At 32.3% G+C, this 21,746-nt stretch overlaps 2 protein-coding genes across 3 annotated transcripts; one reads left to right on the top strand and one right to left on the bottom strand.

Annotated features, from left to right (window-relative positions):
* Positions 1-1,260: 1,260 nt before the first annotated feature.
* On the top strand, positions 1,261-19,220 carry LOC134239589 (embryonic protein UVS.2-like). Of its 2 annotated transcripts, XM_062721773.1 has the most exons (11): positions 1,261-1,363; positions 2,177-2,388; positions 8,105-8,184; positions 8,841-8,943; positions 14,081-14,193; positions 15,784-15,948; positions 16,294-16,384; positions 16,489-16,607; positions 16,714-16,914; positions 17,059-17,076; positions 18,919-19,220. In XM_062721773.1, the coding sequence occupies exons 3-11, from the start codon at positions 8,112-8,114 to the stop codon at positions 19,218-19,220; spliced, it is 1,185 nt and encodes a 394-aa protein (XP_062577757.1). In that variant the 5' UTR covers positions 1,261-1,363; positions 2,177-2,388; positions 8,105-8,111. The 2 variants fall into 2 exon arrangements, with proteins under 2 accessions (XP_062577757.1, XP_062577756.1); XM_062721772.1 differs by lacking the exon at positions 17,059-17,076.
* Positions 19,198-20,830, bottom strand: LOC134239590 (RING finger protein 207-like). Its single transcript, XM_062721774.1, has 2 exons — positions 19,775-20,830; positions 19,198-19,277 (listed from the first exon to the last, which is right to left on the bottom strand). Exons 1-2 carry the CDS (start codon positions 20,815-20,817, stop codon positions 19,229-19,231), a joined length of 1,092 nt encoding a protein of 363 aa, XP_062577758.1. The 5' UTR covers positions 20,818-20,830; the 3' UTR covers positions 19,198-19,228.
* Positions 20,831-21,746: the final 916 nt, after the last annotated feature.

Genomic DNA, 21,746 nt, shown 5'->3' on the forward strand with positions numbered 1-21,746 from the left:
CAGTGAATTAAAGGAAGTTAATGACGAATTATTCCCTTATCTCATTGTTTTTCATAGATAAAGAAAATTCTATGTATTGTACAACTTCCTAGCATGGGAACATTTTCCCTTTACATTTCTTGTTTAAATTGTTGTGTTTAAAATGTTAATATTCCCGTCGATTCAATTTCATAATAGACCTTAATTTACATGGCACTTAAACAAAGTACTCACATTACAAAAAAAGTCTTGCAATACTTTAAAACAAAAAAAGTTTGTAATTAAATCAGATTAAAAAACGATGTGAACAGGATTTGCCCCTTGTCTGTTTATCTGTCTGTTGTACGTATGTCTGGTCGGGGGACTGCTGGTGACCCTACTTGAGACTGTACTATAAATGAGTCACGCGAGATTTAACCGACAAGATTAACCCGATAGTGTTCATATGAAAAATCCATAGTAATCCACTTTTCAGAAATGATTTTTGCAAGTTAATTCTATAATCCATTTTTTAAACACTAAAGAAATATAAAATCTATAATATTTACAAGATCATCTTTCTTGGACAACTGATTCAAAATCACTAACTTTTAGTGTAACATTAAAATCAGTCAGAAGAATTTTCAAATAAGAATATGTTACTTTTTGCATTTCCTTTATTCAATTTTATAGATAAATAATGCACACAGAAGCAGTATTACGAGGACGTTTGAAGGCCTTTTCAGAATTGATATTTTTCAAACGTAACATAAATCAGAGTTATTAATTATTCCTAAATTTCATTATCCCCTATAATCTATCATATTTGACAAGAGTTAAAGTCTATTTATAAAAAAAATGATAAAGCACTTCTAATTTTACCAACAATACCTCTGTTTCTTTATTAAACAGTAGCAATTAACAATAAGGCGTGAGATAAATAAATTAAATATAAAAATCACGATTCTTTTTATGAATGTCCCCAACACTCTGAAAACTTCATGTAAAAAGTTAACACCCATCTAAGTGTATTACACAAGCATTTCGAAAAAAAATCTCATTAGACAACCTTTGCATTTTCGTAAATCATAACAATTAACCATTTCGTAATGGAGAGAGCGACAGAAACATATAAAGCTCAAATGATCCGTTAAGCATGAAAAGAACTAAAATTTAAAAAAAGTTGCGACCCCCTCCTTCTCTCTCTGTGGTGGTTGTTGTTTGGGGGGGGGGGTGTTATAAAATGGGATAACTTTTATGCATACTTATCTTTTAGTAATAATTTTCAAACTTTTCTTTCAACATGGTTTCTAGATTTGTAACAAAGTTAAATCTATAAGCATGATCAGTCGACATATCAAAGTGCTATCTTTGACTGCCATCTTACCGAGGGATTCTTCACCAGGTATGACCCTTACCTAGATGGGTATCGCAGATTTATTCTTTCCTTCTCTAAAAGCCATCATTAGACACGAATTATGTAATTTTCAAATCAATTATAGATATAATATGCATACTTTTTAAAAATTCAAAGTTATGGACACCGAACACCCATGGTGAACGAAAACTATGTCAGGCAATGCAAACATAAAAATCGCAAAACTTGGGAAATCAGCCGATTTCGTGACGACCTCGCCAACTGAACAATTGATTTCATTTATAGAGCCATCATTAACTTTACAGTGACTGCGCATTGCCCCATTTACAACATTTCTCTACCTCAAAAAGCTGTCGAGAGCTCCACAAAAAATAAGTCATTATGAAAATCATTGCATAAAGAAGAATTGTTTCCTAATTTCACAATCCTCTTTTCCCCTCTGTTGCGGTTTTTGGGAGGGTCTTTTGTTGTGTGGTGAGGATGGCCGATTTGTGGATCGCTGGTGATCTTGTTAGGGAGATTTCTACATTGTAAAGAGATCTTCACAAGCGCATTACAAGAATTTCTCAACCTTTAACAATTGTTATCACGGGAAACAAAACGTTACCCACCATTAATTGAGCTTTAAAAAAGAATGCATAACTGTAGAAGAATGTATTTAGGTTTAAAAATCATTATTTTGTTGGAAAAATAACTTCAACAAGAAATGTCTAGAGCAGGAAAACTCATTTATGAGAGTGATTATTTTTTCACATTTTGCTTGTTCGATTATAAAACACGATCAAATCTATTTGATTGTTTACGTATCTACATTGACATGGTCTTTAATCTACTTTTTAGCTAGATCTTAATCCGTTATCCTTAATCTGCCGGTCACTACTGCCTTTATTCCGGGATCAGAAGGACCGCTGTCGGTAGGCCTGTACACCAATACATTCTGTTCCCATAGGATGGTCACATTTGGAGGTTTTATACAGGTGTGAATTCAGGATTTTCTAAATGATAGAAACAAAAATTTCCGCAGATTTTCATTCTTCTGGCACCTGAAAAAGGTAAGACTTTCCCTTTTCATATATTTAATATATTTTGACATTAGTTTGAGCATGATTAAAAAAGTTTTTCTCATTTAAGAAATCTTTAGACGATCCTTGAAGTTAAGATAATGGTTTCTAGATTAATTGCTTTTGAGAGAGAGAGAGAGAGAGAGAGAGAGAGAGAGAGAGAGATGTAAAGCATGTTTCTGAAAGTTAAATCCACTGTGCCTCGGCAAAAATAAAAAAAATTACATGTATAAACTGAACTTATTTCTTGAAATAAACTCAAAAGGCAGAAGTTTAATAATTTCCATAGTTTCTCCTAATTTTGTTCTCTTTAATTTGAGAAAAAATAATTTCAGTTTACAGTTGACCATATAAATGTAGATATATTTATATTATGAAGCATGCATATAGAGAATACTATAAAATTATAATGCCATCAATATCAGGATCGACATGTCAGACTTGAACATCTGTATGATGATAAATTGTGTTTTACTTTTTGATACACTATAGTTATTATATGCATATGTAAATACCTTCTCTCTGGCACATGGCAAAAAGAGTACTAGTATTAATTATTTTATTCTAAATGTGAACATAACACAAGTGTATCGAATTTTGAAAAGTGAAATGTAAAGTTGGTCCTGATATAAAATACAAGGACAACATGTTTAAAAAAGTCCATTAACCATAGGCTTGGAAGATAATATAAAGGCTTTGTCGTTTGCATTGTGAATTCAGTTTATTGTAGAAACCAACCAATTAGTTTTAAGAGCATTAATTTGAAATGGGTCAAGTAATGCATCTTATTCATTCATTATTATAATTATTTTTTATCTGAAAAGCTCATCAGTTTATAATTATTAAGAACTCTTTATGAAATACGTGTGACGAAGAGTCTGAGCGTTCGTCAATGCTTTATTTACCTAAACTTATGTTGTGATCTTCATAATATAGAAGACGAATTATCATTTCATTTTGAAATACTCTTTGTATAATGATCTAACAAAGATTTTTTTTTTGAAAAAGTACCATTATACTGTAGGCTTATTGTCCTTAAATTAATTCAATTGCAAAGTACTAATATGTAACTTTTATGGATAGTCTTCCATTTATCTATTTCCTGTTGTCTGTTAATTGATGTTCAAAAATGAATGCTTTCCAAATTATAAAACCTCCTTTAACTTTGTATTGGTAAGAAATTCTGAAAAAATTCTGCTGATATTTCTGAAACACCGAGTATTTCACCATCAATGTAGGATTATGTGGCACAAAATATTAAGAAGGAAGAGGAATTCAGGTGAAGGATAGAGTTTCTAGGCCAAGTAAACCCAAGAAGGCTTTCATATTCATCGTGGGTTTATTCCTAACTTTACCCGCTCTTTCCTTCTGCTGGATTACTTTAAATTTCCTTTTTATACTTGATATTTTGTTCCACGTGAATCAATTGTAGGCAATGGAGTACTCAGTATTTCAGAAGTATTTGCCAGTTTTACAAATTTGAGATACTATAAATGTCTACAAAAGGCTTTGGTTTCTCAAAAGCACTCATTTTGAACATCTACACTTGACCGCAAATATACAAAGAAACAGTAGTTTTTCATGAAAACCGCGTATGAAAGAAGAAATTATCTAGTAATTATCCTTTGATTAAAACTACTTATATTAAACTTTTTGAAATATTTTGAAAAAAAGAACATTTTTATTGTATTATTGCTACGTCTGTATACATATTCTGAAATCAGATACGATTATAAGAAGTGATCTACTTGTATATTAACCCTGTAGATTAACATGTAAACTTGAACAGCAGTTTAGCAGTCTGTATAACTCTTTTTGCATTTATCGGTATAATCTTATCCAACCTTCCTTAAAAATGGTTAAAAATTGAATGACGATTGAAAAGCTTTAAAGAATAATAACCACTTCTTAAGGAAGATTATTCCCCTCAAGCAGGTCTTTGCAATTGTAACATCAGTTCTGGCACATTTTGCAATTTGTCATCTCTATATATGAAAGTATTTTAAATAATTATATCAATATTAATGGACTGATTTTAAATTCCAAGTAGAGATGACATGCATTGATAGCATATCATTTAAACAGTATAAGTAGATGTAATCTGCCTGATAGGTGATACAGGTATCTATTTCATATTTAATATTGAGAAAAGATACATCTTGTACCGCCTTAAACTGACCATTATTAAAATGAAAACACGGATCTGCAAATACAAGAAAATAAATCGCAGAAACACTTCATTACATAAACAATGCATTGTCCAGGCTGCTGGTTCTCATGACGAGAGGATAAACAAAGGTAAGTAAGAATTCCAGGTATAATTCCAGGTATGTTGATCTTTGTCCTCAAGAGGCATCCCTCACCTGAGCCGAGGTCTAATAAAGGTAATCGTGCTGCCATATTTAAAAATCAGTGTGGATACAGAACTTTGTTTTCTTATTGCTTCGAGAGCCTTAAAATCCTAAGACCAATATTTCGTCTGTGACGCGAACTTTTTATTGAAGTTTCTCAATTAATACACTAAAATAGATACTTCATAATATTTAAAATCACAATTGTAACCATATATTGGTACTTTATAATCGTTTAGCCTGAACCAAATTTGTTGGTTTTTGGTTTTAAGACCCAATCACTTGACATCAGTCTACAATTCAATTGGATACTTGTTGTTTCTTCTCTTTGTCCTGCGACAAACTTACGGACGGTGGCCAGATGTGTTTCATCTTATGGAATTTCTATTATTGGACATTTATAAAACTGAGTAGTTTACACTCTGGGGCATTTCCTACACTTTCCGAAATTTTCATGTTGGGTGACATGTTATCCCGACCTTCCCACTGTTTCATGTTGACTGCTGCATTATTTTTATATTTGTGCGGATGAATCCAATTTTGCGGTAGGTATGCCAAAAAAAATTTTCTGAAAGTAACATGGAAAGGAAATAGAAAAATTCTTATCTGTGTAGATTGTTTTGTATAAAACAAATATCATGAACTAGTATTAACAAAAATCATTCCTAACCATTAATGACGAGCTGGTACTGTAGTCATCCTCATACACTTATAATCCCAAAGGAACAAATTACTTTCTCAATTCATCTGTATTTTCTACCTTTAAAAAAGAAACTTAGAGACAACGATGTTACTTGTCAACAAATTAACAGTTTTTCATGCTCTTCTCAATTTTCGTTTCTCTCCCTTTCGGTATAAACTGGAAAGTCTGAAAGTTCTGTTATGATTTTTTTCAAATAGCCAACGCTTAGAATCGATCTGAACTTAATGTATATTCTTTTTGGTTTTAAAGGTTTGGGGTATTTTTTGCCCCATCGTAAGGATATATTTTGTTACTTAGACAGATCATAGGATTTATATTGAAAAATCTTCACTTAATAAATTGAATTTGTATCCATGCACTTTGTTAGGAAATATATCTTGCAAACTTTATGTTTCAGAATAAGCTTTATTGGTACATGTGTATTTAGTTATTTAACAAAATAGTTTTATATGCCCGTATTTTTTCAAATTATCGTGTTGACAAACTTCTGGTCATTTAAATTATTGGTCTTTTTTGTATTCTAAAACGTTTCTTTTTATAATTAACGATTCCACCCCTGATTACTTTATGAAATGTTGAACCTTATTATAAATCAAAATAAAAACAATGTTGACTTTTCTGTTGAACAAACAGATTCTCGTCATGTGCAGATTTTAGTACAATTTACCAGAGTTTATAAAGGGGAAAACAACCTAATGTGCATAAATCATGTTCTTCAAAACTTCAATGTGTAAGTACATGTAACGTTTTAAGAAATGACTTTTAAAAAACTCACCAAGTTTTAAAACATTCAAAGTTAATCCAGTATTAAGAAGAAAGGAATTACTTAGTATAGTGATCTACCTATATTTGATATTTTTTATGATAGTTTATCAGACAGTTAAAATATGTAGATGTGCTCCACATTATCATGTATACATAATGTTAAATAAATGATAAATGCAACTGGAAGGAATTTTTTTCTAAAGCTGCATTTACGCATAATATTGTGTACATAATGATAATGTTTAAATAAATAATTTGAAATTCCAGGTAATTCATCTTTCTTATTCTACTTTTGTAGTTCTTTCTATTATACTTTACGAACATAAGTGATTTACTTGGTTTATACATATACATGAAGAAACAAATGTATGTATAATTAAGGAAATTTAGTGACAGGACATTATTTTCTGAAGATTTTTTGACTTTTAATCATTTCTTTTCATTTTTCATATAGTATTTTTCTTTGAGAATCAAATGAATTACCTATTCACAAATAAACTCTATTCTTAGGACTCAATTACATAGTAGATAAGTAAAAAAAAATATTCTTCAGTATCATTGTTTACTGGGATACTAAATAAGAAATCATTTATTTATATAATTTTGTATTTTGTTTTTATAAGATTTATATAATGAATAAAAAGTAATGATTTGTTGCCAGACTTTACGTATCTGTGATTAGACAAGTAATGATTATTTACATCACTGAGTTTTCTTCTTTTTTTTTACAAGGCATGATCTATTTTTTGAAATGCTTCAAGTTCAGGTGCATGCTTTTGTAACACTGCTAAATCAAAGAAAACAAATCCTGGTCAGATCAAAGAGAGCCCGTCAGCTGTCACTTGTCTTTGTGCATTTCTTGGGTCCTTGCCCCCCTAACAAATCTAATAGATTTATTATGGAGCATGTCATGGTGTAAATAATGTTAATTCTACACACACCAAGGTTCTGTCACAAAGAAGTCACTAGGGTTAATTACTAGAATTATAATGCAGGTAAAAAATGCTTGGCGTACGTGAGTCTAAAATGTGAAGCTTGGAATTATCGTCAGCATCTCACTCCGAAGTTAAAACTTGTCCGCTTCAGAAAATCAAGAATGACTTATAACATAGTTTCTGTTCTTAGATGGTTCATATTGGGGCTTAAATTCCCGTAACCTTGTCATTTATATTTGATTGATTCTCTTTACTTTGTACCTTACACTCTTACAAAATATACTTATGATCACAAACTCTGCATATTACATAGAAAAACAGAGGCAATTTATTTTTACTCATAAGAAATAAATGATCACAGAAAATCAAGGGTACAGTAAGGCAAATAACACTAACGAAGCCGTTTAATAACGTTCTTGCCAATACAGATTAGAGGTTGGCTAATGGTTTTATTAATTCGTCTTCCTGAACGCAACATTTTAAGTTTAAACTATACCTCCATTATAAAATGTTATCTAGATTCTTCATATGCAGTGTAGAAAAAATTATAAATGTTAATGATATGTAGATCGTAATATACATAGAGCATGTGCCCTTACTTAGCTTTATAGTTTGGATAGAAATTTCAGTCCAGTTTCTTGGCATGATTTGTTTTAGATGACAAGCCTTCATGGATTTCGTTCATGTTTTTTTTAACTTTTCTTCTGAAAACTGTTGTATCATCCATTTATTGTGCAATTTATAACTTTGCGAAACAAATGGTTTGTAAGTTTGAAAAGTTCAAGTACTGACGAACACAAGAAAGAATCTTGTATCTTGATGTATGAATGAATGTCTGTTGGGCTAACAATGAGGAATGTAGTAATGTAACAATTGTTCTTATATTTTTACACTTGTAATTCGATGTTCTACATAACACAACACAATCATAATTGTCTTTGTTATATTTTAAGATCACAGATGTCCTTTCGCCTCCAGAACAGCAAATGTGAAACAATCGTTGGCATAATTCTCCTCAATCTCATCGGTCATGGTAAGGACAGATAAATGTACAGTTATATTTGTATATGAAATGCAGGCTTAACGGCAGGGAACTTAGCATTTTTGAAATTTAGCATCAATGTATCAGCATACATGTGTATGTACATATCGGCTTTTACTATATATTTTTACACTTCAACATAAATATACAGATAATTTAGAATCTATCTATAAGAAATAATACTTGTGATCATCTCAGCAAATGCTAGCACATATTTTCTTCTCCAGACAAGTAATTAAGAAAGAAGGTAAATATGTGAATGTAGGGCACATAAAACATTTTAGATATTACATGTATATTCAAGTACACGCAGATACAAATATACATTATCGTTTGTCTTTCTTTCAAATCAAGCAGTAAAAATCACTTGTTTGAAATAACATAAAAAATTACCTTACCCTCAGAAAACAGACACTTCTTACATATCAAACTACAATATATGAGAGAAAACGTGTTCTGAAACGAAGGCCTTTTTTTAAATTTAAATGTGAAAGACATTAATCGGTTGTAAATAAATTTAACACTCATCATGTCAAAAACAGTTTGCGTACTACTTAGTCTTTTTAAGTTTGAATGAACATTTAGATCACTAATATTAACCTCAAATGAATTTGATCGTGTGACACGTATGTATATGTCTTTTACAGTGTTCTCTCAATGTAGCGGCTCCTCATCATCACTGAGTGCTAGCCAAAGTATCCAGTACTTCACATCAGCAGGCTATAACAGTGGTGCTGGTACATATAGCAGGTAGGTTATCTGGTTGACAATATCTAAATGTGTTTTTTGGAGACCAGGTTTTCCAACAATCAATTGGCACCTGCATACGGAGTTTATACATGTATCTCTCAGTTGATTCGATACGAAAGAGCATTTTCTACGTATGAACAATTTCTAAAACGAGGTAAATTTTTGACAAACAAGTTGATGAAACAAGAATATCAACAGTCTCGTTTAAAGTCCTCATCTTGTAAGTTCGATACAATGACCTTTTCAGCAAATGTACTCTATTATTAAGTCAAATGCTGACCTTTTTTCATAAGGATTGCTATGTCATTATTTACACAATGAATTGACTAGTGAATTTTCCCATTTTTCCCAAACATGACAAGGAGCACACGGCGGATATAACCTGTTGGCAGAGGATGCGCACTCCAACATATGGCACCTGATCTCGCCTTTGATATTATGAAGTCCCGTGTTTGCTCTGCTCCTATTTTGTAATGTTTAATGGACTTCTGAGCTCGAATACAGTTCGTTATCTACATGCACATGTTATTCCTTTCTAATGATAGGAAAAAGTGAAAAAAAGTACTTCTTATTAGATATATCTTTAAACGCAAAATAAAAAAAAACACAAATGACTACGTATTATGTATATGAACTATAAGTAAAGAATACAAAAATAAATAAATAAACGACGTAAAATCCTAAAAAATGTTGGACCTGTCAAGGAGGCACAAGACCACAAAATGAATCATATCAAGCAACAAAAGACAAACAATTTTAAAAATGCAATGAAACATGATTTTAGCCTAAATAGCTACGTGCGCATCAACTGATCTATATATGAATCTGATTGAAATATTATTCAATCATTTCATTTTTAGCATTACGTTTAAGTATGACAATCTCTTTCGAAATCATCATTTTGTAAGTTCTGTGGTCAATACGTAGACCTTATCAGTAAAACTGAGTTTTTCATACTCATTCAATGGTTTAAAGTAGTGAGTTATCGTTCCTAACATAGCGGCGCTACATGTCCCGGTCCTTGTGATACTTCCGCTTCGTAGTAAACACACGTGAAACAATAACGATAAGAGTACATAAGTAAGTAATAAGTTGAATTAGAACATACAACAATGCCCAGTAGTTGCTGCTGTGTACCTGGATGTCATAAAAGAGGCGGGCATCAGTTCCCAACCGAAAAATCAAGGAGAGACAAGTGGATTATAGCAATTAAACGCTTGGACGAACACACGAGAAAGTTGTGGGAGCCTTCCAAGTCTGCCGTTGTATGCAAACGACATTTTAAACCTGACGATTACGTGACAGAAACAATACAAGGTATTGTTAATCAACATTCTTTTGTTCACTATCGAATGTTGTAGCAAATGAAAAGATAACATTTCTTGCAAACTGTGTCCGCTGTGTGTATAGCCGATTTGTATTTTCATACAACCCACTTTTTTTTTTATTTTCATGTTCTTTAACTTGCATTAAAAATTTTCATTGAAGCACACATATGTGAAAACGAATAAAAATAGCGTTTTCAGTATGAATAGATATACACTACATTGTTTATCAACAGGACAGAAACCATTACATGGAAGACTAAAGAGCTCTTCAGTCCCTAGTATTTTCTGCTGGACAAAGTCATCGGCGGCATCAACTTCAAGATCTTCTCGAGTAGAAGGCCGGGTGCAGAAAAAGAGAAAATTTGAGGAAGCTTGCCATGGTGACCTTGAGGACAGCATTAATGAATCAAATGTAGACTTTGTTGAAGAGATTGTGTCAGCTGATGAGTCAACAAGCAATGATACTAACATTACATCATATAGTCCAGAATTTAGAGAAATGCAGACACAAACACAATCACAACCATTATTTTCAGTAGAGCATTTTGAAAAAGATGATGCTGCCATTCACTTTTATACAGGTCTAGAAACATATTGTAAATTTATGTATGTACTTTATTCACTTGGACCTGCTGCATATTGTCTTAATTATATTTTTTTTAGAGTGCGTATTATGTATATGAACTATAAGTAAAGACAGGAGTGTCGATTCCAGATCAATTTTTTATGACTTTAATGAAATTAAGAAGGTACACTACAAACTTTGAACTTTCTAGATTTTTCAATGTATCTGAGAGCACTGTAAAAAATATTGTTTATACTTGGATTATATTCATGTCAAAGCAATGGCAAGAGGTGTCCATATGGCCGCCTCAATCCCTTGTCAGATATTTTTCACCTTCAGATTTTAAAGCCAAATTTCCTAAGACTAGAGCAATTTTAGATGCAACTGAGTTTCCTATTAAAAAACCAAGTTCACCAAGAGCACAACAAGCCACATTTTCAACCTATAAAAACAGAAACACGATGAAAGCTTTGATAGGTTGTACACCAGGGGGTCTCATAAGTTTTATTAGTCCAGCATATAGTGGTTCAACCAGTGACAGACAAATTGTAGAAAGAAGTAGTTTGAAAAATCTGTGTGATCAAGGTGATAGTTTAATGGCTGACAAAGGTTTTAATGTACAAGATATATTTGCTACAAAAGATATTACAATAAATATTCCTACTTTTTTTAAAAACAGAAATAGAATGTCAGGTACTACAGTTTTGCGTGACAGAAAAGTTTCAAGCAAAAGGGTTCATATTGAAAGGATTATTGGTTTAGGAAAAACATATCAAATTTTAACACATCCTCTTAAAAGTACTGAGGCATGTTTATCATCAGATATAGTATTCGTTTGTTACATGTTGTGCAATTTTCGCACTGGAATTATTCCAGCAGATGCTTGATTGTTTTATGTAAATTAAGTGCATTTTAAATTTTGAACAGTCATATCTCTTAAACTTTTAATCATGTAAACATTACCAAGTCATAATACATGAACATTTGAGATTTGACTATTTCACAAGATCAATTGACTGTATGGAATGTGTAAGAACTTTTTCTACATGTAAAATGTACCTTCTTTTACTGAAATTCAATGTCATGTCAAATTTCCACTCATTGTCGTTGTAGGACTTGTAGTAATATTTTTCAAGTACTGCATCCTTGAAGAAATTGGTGTAAAACTTTTCTAATTTGTCTAGCATTTCATGTATGAATGTATCATCCCGTTTGATTTGAATATACGCAATGTCATTTACAGTCAAATTATTTGCTAAACAAACAATCAGAATACAAGATTTTGCACCAGTACAAAGAAGTTGTCCTTGTATTTGATAAAAATAATCATGATTATTATCAAGAAAGTATTTCCCTTCCTGGTTTGTTTTCAAATATGGCACTGTAGTCGGTGAAATTTTCTTGTTTCTAGAAACATATGGACATTTCACCTCTACGAGTTCCTCTTCATTTATGATTCCATCTGGTGATGCAGCTAGAAATGGATAATCTTTACAAATTATTAGGCCACTTGCCTGCACATCTTTATGGTGATCATTTTTAAACTTCTTTATGGCAACTGATTCATGCTTGTGGCCGTGTTCAATGGCATTTGATTTTATATTTTTGGTAACTGTGAGAGATTGAGCAAGTTTTCTTTTGTCAGTTCTCTCTGTGCATTTGCATATCCGCCCAAACATTGATGAAGTTAAACGCTTCGTTCTCTCCGCTTTCCAAGTTTTATTATTGCCCTGCCCCATTGTTTGATGTTTGATCTTCTCAATTTGAGAATTGGATATATGAGAAATGAATGATGTTTGAAGGAAATGGTCTTCAGGTGTCAGTTTTAAGTAGTCATGGTCATGTGCCACTGCCATCATATTGGCAGGGGTAAATGTTTGGAATATTGGGACTTTAGAAACTCCAGGGAAATTGAGCCATACATTTTGGAAGTGATCAGGATATGCTGGGTTATTTTGAAATTTTTCTGGTCTTGGGTCAAAGTTGACAGTTGTAAATTCATCAGCACCAGGTAGATGTAGATCTGTTGATTTCATTGGGCTACCTTTAAATCTTTTACATTTATGAAAGGTCTGTAAACGCTGTGTGCAAGTTTCTTCTGTCTTGATGAACTTCTGTTTTGCAAACATTACCGCCCCATACATGACAGCTCCAACATGTTTACAGTGTGCATTAGGCCCCATGCCTGCAGCACACTCACACTGAGCTTCCGATATTGACCCCTCATCAGTTATTTTGAGATCAACTGTATACGACACACCTTTTCTCATTTCGGCACGACACTTGCCTTTTATGTATGTGAAGGGGTTACTATCAATGGAGATACGGTAACATATTAAGAAATTATCATTGTACAGTTGAATAAAATGATTATCAAACTTCTTTTCAAATAGTTCAAAATAGGCTTGAACCGTTTCCATAGTCAAACCATGGAATGGGGAATCAGAATTGACGTCCGAGTATGTATCGTAATCAGGTAATATCATGTAAAAATCTGGGTCAAGCTTCTCAACTCTTCCAAAGTCGGCATTTCTATCGTATGCGTCAAGTCTGTTAAAAATACAAATACTCGGTTTTTATCATGTTTTTAATAGTTTAATTTTGCAAATATTTACGGCATTACTTGATTGACTAATTACAGAAATTACACATGTTAGAGTCGGACATATAGCATGCGGTTTTCAGTATCGAATTACCTGTCGACCAGTTCTGCTTTCCGACCCGATATTCTTGCATTTCGTTTTCTTAGTTCGTTTTTAAGCTCAATTATACTCAAGGAACCGTATTTTGAGTTATCCATGATAATTTTCAACTGTTTTGATCTTAAATACACACGTAACAAAATACAACAACGAACGATAGTAATCTCGCATCCAATGTAAACAAGATGCTATGGACCGGGAATAGTATCGCCGCCTAGCGGGAGGCAGGGGAACGCAACTCACTACTATCTCCCATTGTAAAGCCATTATTTACACGCTGAAATTACTAATTATTTTTCCATTTATCTGATCAAGACAAAGAGTACAGAGGGAATACTTACTCCTCCATGGCACCTGATCCCACCTCTGATGACTTTGGAGGTCCGTGTTTGCTCTGCTCCCTGTTAAAATGGATTTTGATTTTAAATACTGCTTGTTTCACATCTCCAGATCTCATTAATTTTACATATTCATGACTTTTTCCTCGAAAGTTTTTTTATATGTTCTTTATATTTTATATTAAATTTTTTTTCTAATTTTAGTAATTTAGACTGTTTATGGATCATTGATAGTGGATCTTCTAATTATAAAGTCGTACTGTATCTAACGAACTATAATGTGGCCTGCAGCGGTGACAGCATCAATATTTATGATGGTAAGGAAATTGAGATTGGGTAATGTTTTTAAATTCTTAGGATGACAAGTCAACTTAAGCCCTATTTACACGATCTGATTTGTAAGATGTGACTTGCCACATCTTACAAATCATACCGTGTAAATAGGAAAATCATAAGACAGATATGAAGTTCAGATGGAATAGAGACATGCTCTATTCCGTCTGGCAGGTCAGATGGTTGATCTTGTAGAAACATAGAGAATGTGCTATACAAATATTAACCATCAATATTTTTGATCGCATTTCTCAATGTTCAATAGATTTTTTAAAAAATATGAACGACTATATCATAGTAGTGAAATGTAAACTTTAATCATAGTACATGTAAGTTGTTCTTAACAACAACTACGACGAGCAGTTGCAGAACTAGTTCTAAAAACTATGATTAGACAACTTTTGTCATATATTTTTTTTTTTACATTTCCATGTATTTGTTCAAAGCGTATCTAAATAAAAACTTCTTTACAATGTAATTAATTTACATTTAGTGAAAGTTCTGTACTGGTAAAAATATTCACTCAGTGCGCTAAAAAAGATCCATGCAGACAAAAATAACTCACTGCCCTAAATTGTGAATAAGATTTAGTGAAGGATAAGGCGTCATATTATCATAAGTGCACTGATATTTATTCAGTGTTAAAAGAATTACAGTATGTGCAATGTTTTTAATAAGGATAATTTTCTAATATGAAACAAAATTTGATCTCGTGAATACAAATACAATGAGGACTGCAGAAACACTTTCATGACATTTAAAGTAATTGCGTGTCAAACGATTATTTTTTATTTCAAAAGTATTCTGAGCATTTTAATTGTTTATAAAGGTATTTAATTAAAGTTGTATATGCACCTGTATTCATTGCAAGAAAAAAAAATTAACTACTTTTCTTATATCAAAGTAATAAAATTCCTCAAAAATGAATACATGTAAGTTAATGCAAAATCTTTTAATATAAAACGCTTTATACCATCATTCCTCACGATAAATGAAAAGTTCATATCTTGATATTAATCATCTACAAATTTACAAGTACTTTGTTAAAATTTCTTCATGATTCTTTACACAAGTACTTTGAAATCATTTCTATATATTGAAGCTATTTTATCAATTAAAAACTATACATATATTTTTATTAATATGCTACCTTGATATTTCGAAGTGAAAAAGAAGCTACAGAGTCTGCAATATCTAATTTATACCTGTATGTTTAATTGACTTTTTATGGTTAACTAACAAGCATACGACGAAAGGGATGAGTTAAGCTTTACCAGTTTCAATTTTACCAATTTTACTTACATAGTAACATTCTATTATCATCTGCGCTTGGTGTTACTGCCTCCCAACTGAATAAGTACGTCAGAGCATGTTTTGAGAACGATCAAATTTTGTAATGAGACTGGCTACTGAGAATAAAGCTGATATCACATGATTTTCAATCTTGTTTAAAATTCAGCATTTTTTTTTTTAAAATAATTTTTGGGTCTTTATAATGAACCTGTTTGCAATTTTTTGTATCGTTGGTCGTTTACCAGACCAATATTTAAAGACATTGTTTTTTTATGAAATAGGAAACAGCGTTTCCGGAACATCACTGAAATCAAACATTTGTGGAACGGGTGCCTCTGACAAAATAGTGACGTCATCTTCACAGTATATGACATTGAGATTTACAACAGATGCTGTTAATCAGTCAGTTGGATTCGAGGCTGCATATTTTTCTGCAGCGGATTTATGTAAATAGAACATTTTGTAATTTATGATACTAATACATGTACATGTATTCATTTTTTAAAACAAATTTTGAACAATTTTACCTCTTGAAAGTTTAGGCAATTTTTCGTTTCAATGATTGTTCAGAGACGTTTTGATACTAAAATATGGATGATGTATTTGTTTCTTTCTGTTCTAAAACACTTTAACTGGACAATGTATGGAATCATAGGAATGAATAATTTATATAGATATGTGCTGCGGAATTAATATTCATACATGTACGTAAGTATTCTCAAAAAAAAAATTAATATGATTTAAAAAATAAACAAAAAAATGAATGACTTATTTTCATGTTGATTTAATAGCTGGAACGGGGTGTACAGTGGAACAAACTCTGACACCAACTACATCGCCACAATATTTGACATCGCCAAGCTTTCCAGGGCTATATGACGTGTAAGCTAATTTTTGATAACATCTTTATTTGAAATAATACCAAGAAGACAGATGCAAGTTACTTTGTAGCTCTGATCGTGTAAAAGCAGCACTTTTATTTTTAGGAGTTCCAACTGTCGATGGGTGCTAACTGTTTCCTCGGGGACAGTTAAGGTTGAAATCATATACAGCGATGTAGAAACATCAACCAACTGTGCTTTCGATTCACTGGAGATATATGATGGTAAGCAAAACATCAAAGAAAATGATTCATGCATTATATTTAAATGCTCCCAATGTTTTAATGGTTATCCATCCAAGAAAATGTGCCATCTTTTTCTCATTACCAGGTGACTACGTTTGTGAAAATACCAAGCTAGCCGCTGTTTGCGCTCGATATCCAAATGGTGTGACAGGTGCTTACTTCAGTAATGGAACTAGCTTCCTCCTTAAGTTTAAATCCGACGGATCTGTTAGTTACACAGGATTTCTAATCAAATACACTCATGTTGAGGAGGTGATATCATCCAACCCAGTGACGTCATCAGAAGGTTATACTTTTTATGATAACTTTATAGTTTTTTTTTTAACCTTTATCATTTGATCTTTATCAAACATCTCACAATTTGGCAATGGTATCTTTTTCATAATATTAGAGACTACGGCTTCACTAACTCCTTTGCCTAATATTTTAGATATTGAAAATGACATTGGTAAGAATTGTTTACATATATGATAGTTTTAGAAATATAGACTTGCAAGTGACTATTACAATTATTGAGCGTATGTCACATGGTAAACCAGCTTTTGTCTACTTTCACAGCATGCTTAGAATTGAGCACTTGGTAGTGAAATATGCATTTTGCATCGTAAAGGCTTAATTAGATTATAATTGCTTACAATTTTAGATTCAACGTTTTCCATTATTTACTTGAATATTCGATTTCATTCATTACAAAATCTTTTTAAGTAAGATTCACACTACATTGTAGCTAGAAATAGAGAGATTAATTCAATATAAAGGATTAAGTAAACACGGTAAGCGGTAAGCTGTCAAGTATTAATCCACTTTATTAGATTAAACTTATAGATGTAATTAGGTTAATACTCAGCGCCTATAATCACGCAGTTTCTGCTTATGGTACTACAATACTACGTGTCTGAAGTCTGTAAACTGATTTATTTACGGTTTTCAAAGTTCATTCATATAATGAGTCATGATATAAACCTAAGCGTACAGTATTTGACGTTTAAGGGACAAATTATGGAACTCATGCTCCAAACAAGATTTGGAATTCCCAATCTTGAAAATAGGCTTCAATTTCAATTCCTTGGAACATATTGTTTAACAACACCAAGAACTGACTTGTTTGACATAGTACAAACAACATTCAAGTTCACATATTAAGAATTTGATTTTTGTCTGATTACTCAATCAATTTAGAAATAATATATCGATATTTCTTTAAATATTTTAGCTCGGTTGTGTTCAATCTTAAGTTTGGTGTTACAAACATAAAATTATGCAAGTTTTATCAAAATAATTTGCAGAGGAGGGGCCGGACAGTCTTTTTGTAAAAATTATGTTTTGGAGTGTGTAGGGGGTACACGTGTTAGTTTTTTTTTTTTTTTTTTTTTTTTATATATATATACATGTTTATGACCATGGCATTGAGTTTGAGTTTTCGACATTGACTTCGGATACAATATTCTTTACTAAGTTATGTTCAATCTAGGTAAACTTTTTTCAATTTCAGAAAAATATAAAACAAAATGAAGATTTCATTTCAAAATGGACACTTGTCATTTATATACCATCTGCTTATCCTTTTGAACATACTAGTAGTTATGCAATAAATGTAAGGCTTAAAAGTAGATAACAGAAAAAGCAAAGAAATTGAAACCGGAAGTAAGGCAATATGTAAATTTCAACATCTGTATATATGTTAAAATCGTATCTTTTTCTTCGTGATTTCTTTTCTCCCTTTCTGTTTTAGATACCTTCTCTAAAATCTGATGACAATTTAGTATTATAATATGTTCCTTAAGTTTGTGTCTTCTTTCATTCATTTAACACATTACAATAGATAAATAAGTATCGATTAAAATGCATTTTTGATTGCATTCCTCAATTTTTTTTTTACATTGCTTATATACAAATAATTCTTAAATAATACAAAACTTCAAGATAAGTTATCAAAAAATGAACTACAACATAAATGAAACCATTGCTATTAGACATTGGTCTCAAACTTGTCAATTGTCAATTTAAATATACGTGACACTCTAACGAAATATCCCTCATTTTTAATATGTACCAACTTCTTTAATTTTTTAACAAGAAAAAAAAATCGTAATCCTCATGACCTTATAAATGTTCCTTTTCTACATTAATTAAGTGAAGGGATTAATCATCCAGGGCAAGGCCCTTAATTTTCAAGATGCGTATGTGCTTTTTTTTTTACCTGAATAGATCAAGATAACTGTTTTAAAACTTATATTATTGACAATTAAAAGCAAGTTAATAGTAAATGTGACTGCTTTGAAATTTTCAGATCGTTTGATGCTGGGCATTGGGATTGGTTGCGCTTGCGGTGCTACAGGAGCCTTTCTGATTGTGTTTATAATAACTATTTTCAAATCCAAATGTCGTTCACCAAAAATAGTGTCTCCGAGAGTGAAGACGGTGGAGCCGATGAATGGTGGTCCGCATAGCATGCGAACTCCGTCCGTCAATGGATCCATAAACTCAACGGAATCAATCACACACTCAAGAAATGGATTCATCCGAAGACCACTAAGCACAAGCAGAAGATCCAGTCTGGTTGATGGAAAATTAAATGGATTTCTGCCCTGACAAGTATATTAATTGTCTCCCTTGTGTGAGCAAGTGTCCTTAAGCCGGTCGCTGCAACTGCAAAAAGAGAGATGAAACAAGAGTCACATAATGTGTATTCGACGGCTAATCTGAAGGGCAATGTCGGACACACTAAGGTCTCTCAAGACCAGATAAAATCACAGGTACCTTTGAGGAGAAAATATGAAACAAATTGATGAACTTGAAGATCATAAAAGTCATAAACTGTAATAAGTGTGAATGATAATTATTCGGGATTGATGCAATACATCGTTGTAGCTGTTGTTAAACGACATCTTATTTGTATGATACAAATAGGTTTTATTACTGTCTTTCTTGTAAATGTCTAAATGTCTATTCTCATATTAAATTTGTTATTGTGATGATATTCATTAAAGTACAAATCATATGGAAAAAAAGAAATAAAAAAGATTTTCATGAATTAAACAGTATTACACATTTTTATTAATGAGTGCTTTTCAGTGTATTAGAATTGATTCATCATCATTGCTGATTTTGATGGATTGATCAATGGAAGGCGTAGGACTTGTTACCTGTTCAGTAATCGCCTCACATAATCTCCTCTCTGGTAAGAGATGGCGCAATTCAACCTTTCAAGAAGAGTGTCAATTTCAGACATCAATGAAGATGATTGATATACGACAGCTTTTGGGAGTAGTTGCACATTGGACTCGATGTATTTCGATAGGTCGCTATCCCTGACCTTGGCGTGATAGGACAGCATCTCTGTGGCAGTGCCATATTTGTTGATTAATGTTAGCTTAGAACTTGCAGCGGATGCGGAAGAGCACATTCTGGAAGACCTTTTTTCTTGCTCTTCTAAACTTTTCTTCTCCTTGTCAAATACGAGCTTAACGTCCTTGATTAATAGTTTCTCCCTTTCGTCTAACTGTTTTCGTATACTTTCAAACATAAGTTTGATTTCAGTTTGAATTCTTTTTTCTTCTAGCGATAAATACTCCAAAACAAGCATAGTTTGTTTATGAAACTGTTGATGAAAACTTTTCAAGGATTTTGATGTCCTCTTAATGTCACTAGCACACTGTGTCAGAGCTTTCTGGGTAGGAAGACACCAATGTCCTCTGTGATCCGAAATGACACAATCCCCACATACGAGTTTCTTACAGGTCATGCAAAATTGTGAAACATCCAACTGATGTAATTCACATAAGTCCGGTTGCGATTTTCTTTTATCAAATCCACATTCGAGAACAGAAGTAAATGGTAAGATTTTGTGTTTATTATTACATTTTGATTGCTGCAACTTAGAACAATCTACACAATAAGAGTTCTGACAGGTAAAACAATAATTCACAGCACTTGATTCAGTACAAGAAAAACACACGTCACTGAGCTTCCTTTCCATCCTAATGACGTCACAAAATGTTTCCATAAAATTGTCTTTTTGGAAGCATCTTTGTCCTTCTTGGATATCTTCTTTGTCACACACAGTACAAACGTACTTTTCTTTAGTGTTTGTTATGCATTTCAAACAGAAAGTATGGAAACAGTTCAAGGTAACAGGATCCACAAAGAGTTTACCACAAACTGGACAGAGAGTGAATTCACTGGCCATATTCAAACCAATTGTTCATTCCTCCAACAATACTTCTTTAGAAATAGAATACCTCTCAGTGACACGTGCACTTTCCGTGTTATCTTATCATAGAAGTCCTGTCAGAAAATGTATGGCGGCAAAGTTGGAGATACATACTACTATCATGGTTCAATGTTCTACTCGATATACATGTACATGTATATATATATTTTTGGATTTGAATAGTACTCTATGTCTCGTTATCTTTTTAAAATTCTACATGGCTCATAACAAGCAGGCTTTAGAGTTGCCAATAGGATAGGTGAAGATACTATTGGAATATGTCCGAACCTGACGTAATAACATAAGACATCGGGAGGGTCAACATGATTTGGTATATTCGTGATTGATTGATTGATTGATTGTATTTTCACTCATATGGAGACGCCACCTCTTGCCGGTGGAGAGCTACAAATTTTGTTCTGTACTCGCCACTTAAGGCCATTAAGCAGTGAGGGATATTTTTCGTGCCAGCATCTATACTGCGACACGGACCTCGGTTAATACGGTCTCATCCGAAGGACCAGTCTCCACGTCCCACAGTGGGATTCGAACCCGCGACGTAAGTATTTGTGGTAGAAAAAAAAACTATTAAAATCTCGAACCTGGATCAAAAAAGTTGATATGATCAAATTAATAACTATACAAGGTCACAAAAAATGATTGTAAATAATACCATTTTTATCCAGACTATTTTTGTACATGGTATTAACAAAAGGTTAAAAGTAAAACGGTATTTGTGATAGAGGTAGTTTTGATCAAAGAGCATTCTGAGGCTCTTGTCCATGATCAGTTGTGAAAGTCACAGGGATTAAAAATGAAAATAATGTCTATAACTTACAAGTTAGACATTTTATCCCAATACTTTCTTGTCAAAAAAAGTACAAATGGATAATTTCTTCTTTTAT

Source organism: Saccostrea cucullata, unplaced genomic scaffold (genome assembly GCF_032062105.1).
Source record: "Saccostrea cucullata isolate Sc308-1 unplaced genomic scaffold, CSIRO_AGI_Scuc_v1 ctg80, whole genome shotgun sequence".
Classification (NCBI taxonomy): Eukaryota; Metazoa; Mollusca; class Bivalvia; order Ostreida; family Ostreidae; genus Saccostrea; species Saccostrea cuccullata.

Bases quoted from the DNA above. Each gene is read 5' to 3' on its own strand.
- LOC134239589 (XM_062721773.1), top strand. From the start codon at position 8,112: ATGTCCTTTCGCCTCCAGAACAGCAAATGTGAAACAATCGTTGGCATA. The intron at 8,944-14,080 runs GTAGGTTATCTG...TTCTAATTTTAG, and splicing joins GGTGCTGGTACATATAGCAG to TAATTTAGACTGTTTATGGA. The intron at 15,949-16,293 runs GTAAATAGAACA...TTGATTTAATAG, and splicing joins TTTTTCTGCAGCGGATTTAT to CTGGAACGGGGTGTACAGTG.
- LOC134239590 (XM_062721774.1), bottom strand. From the start codon at position 20,817: ATGGCCAGTGAATTCACTCTCTGTCCAGTTTGTGGTAAACTCTTTGTG. The intron at 19,278-19,774 runs GTAACAAGTCCT...CTCTTTTTGCAG, and splicing joins GTGAGGCGATTACTGAACAG to TTGCAGCGACCGGCTTAAGG.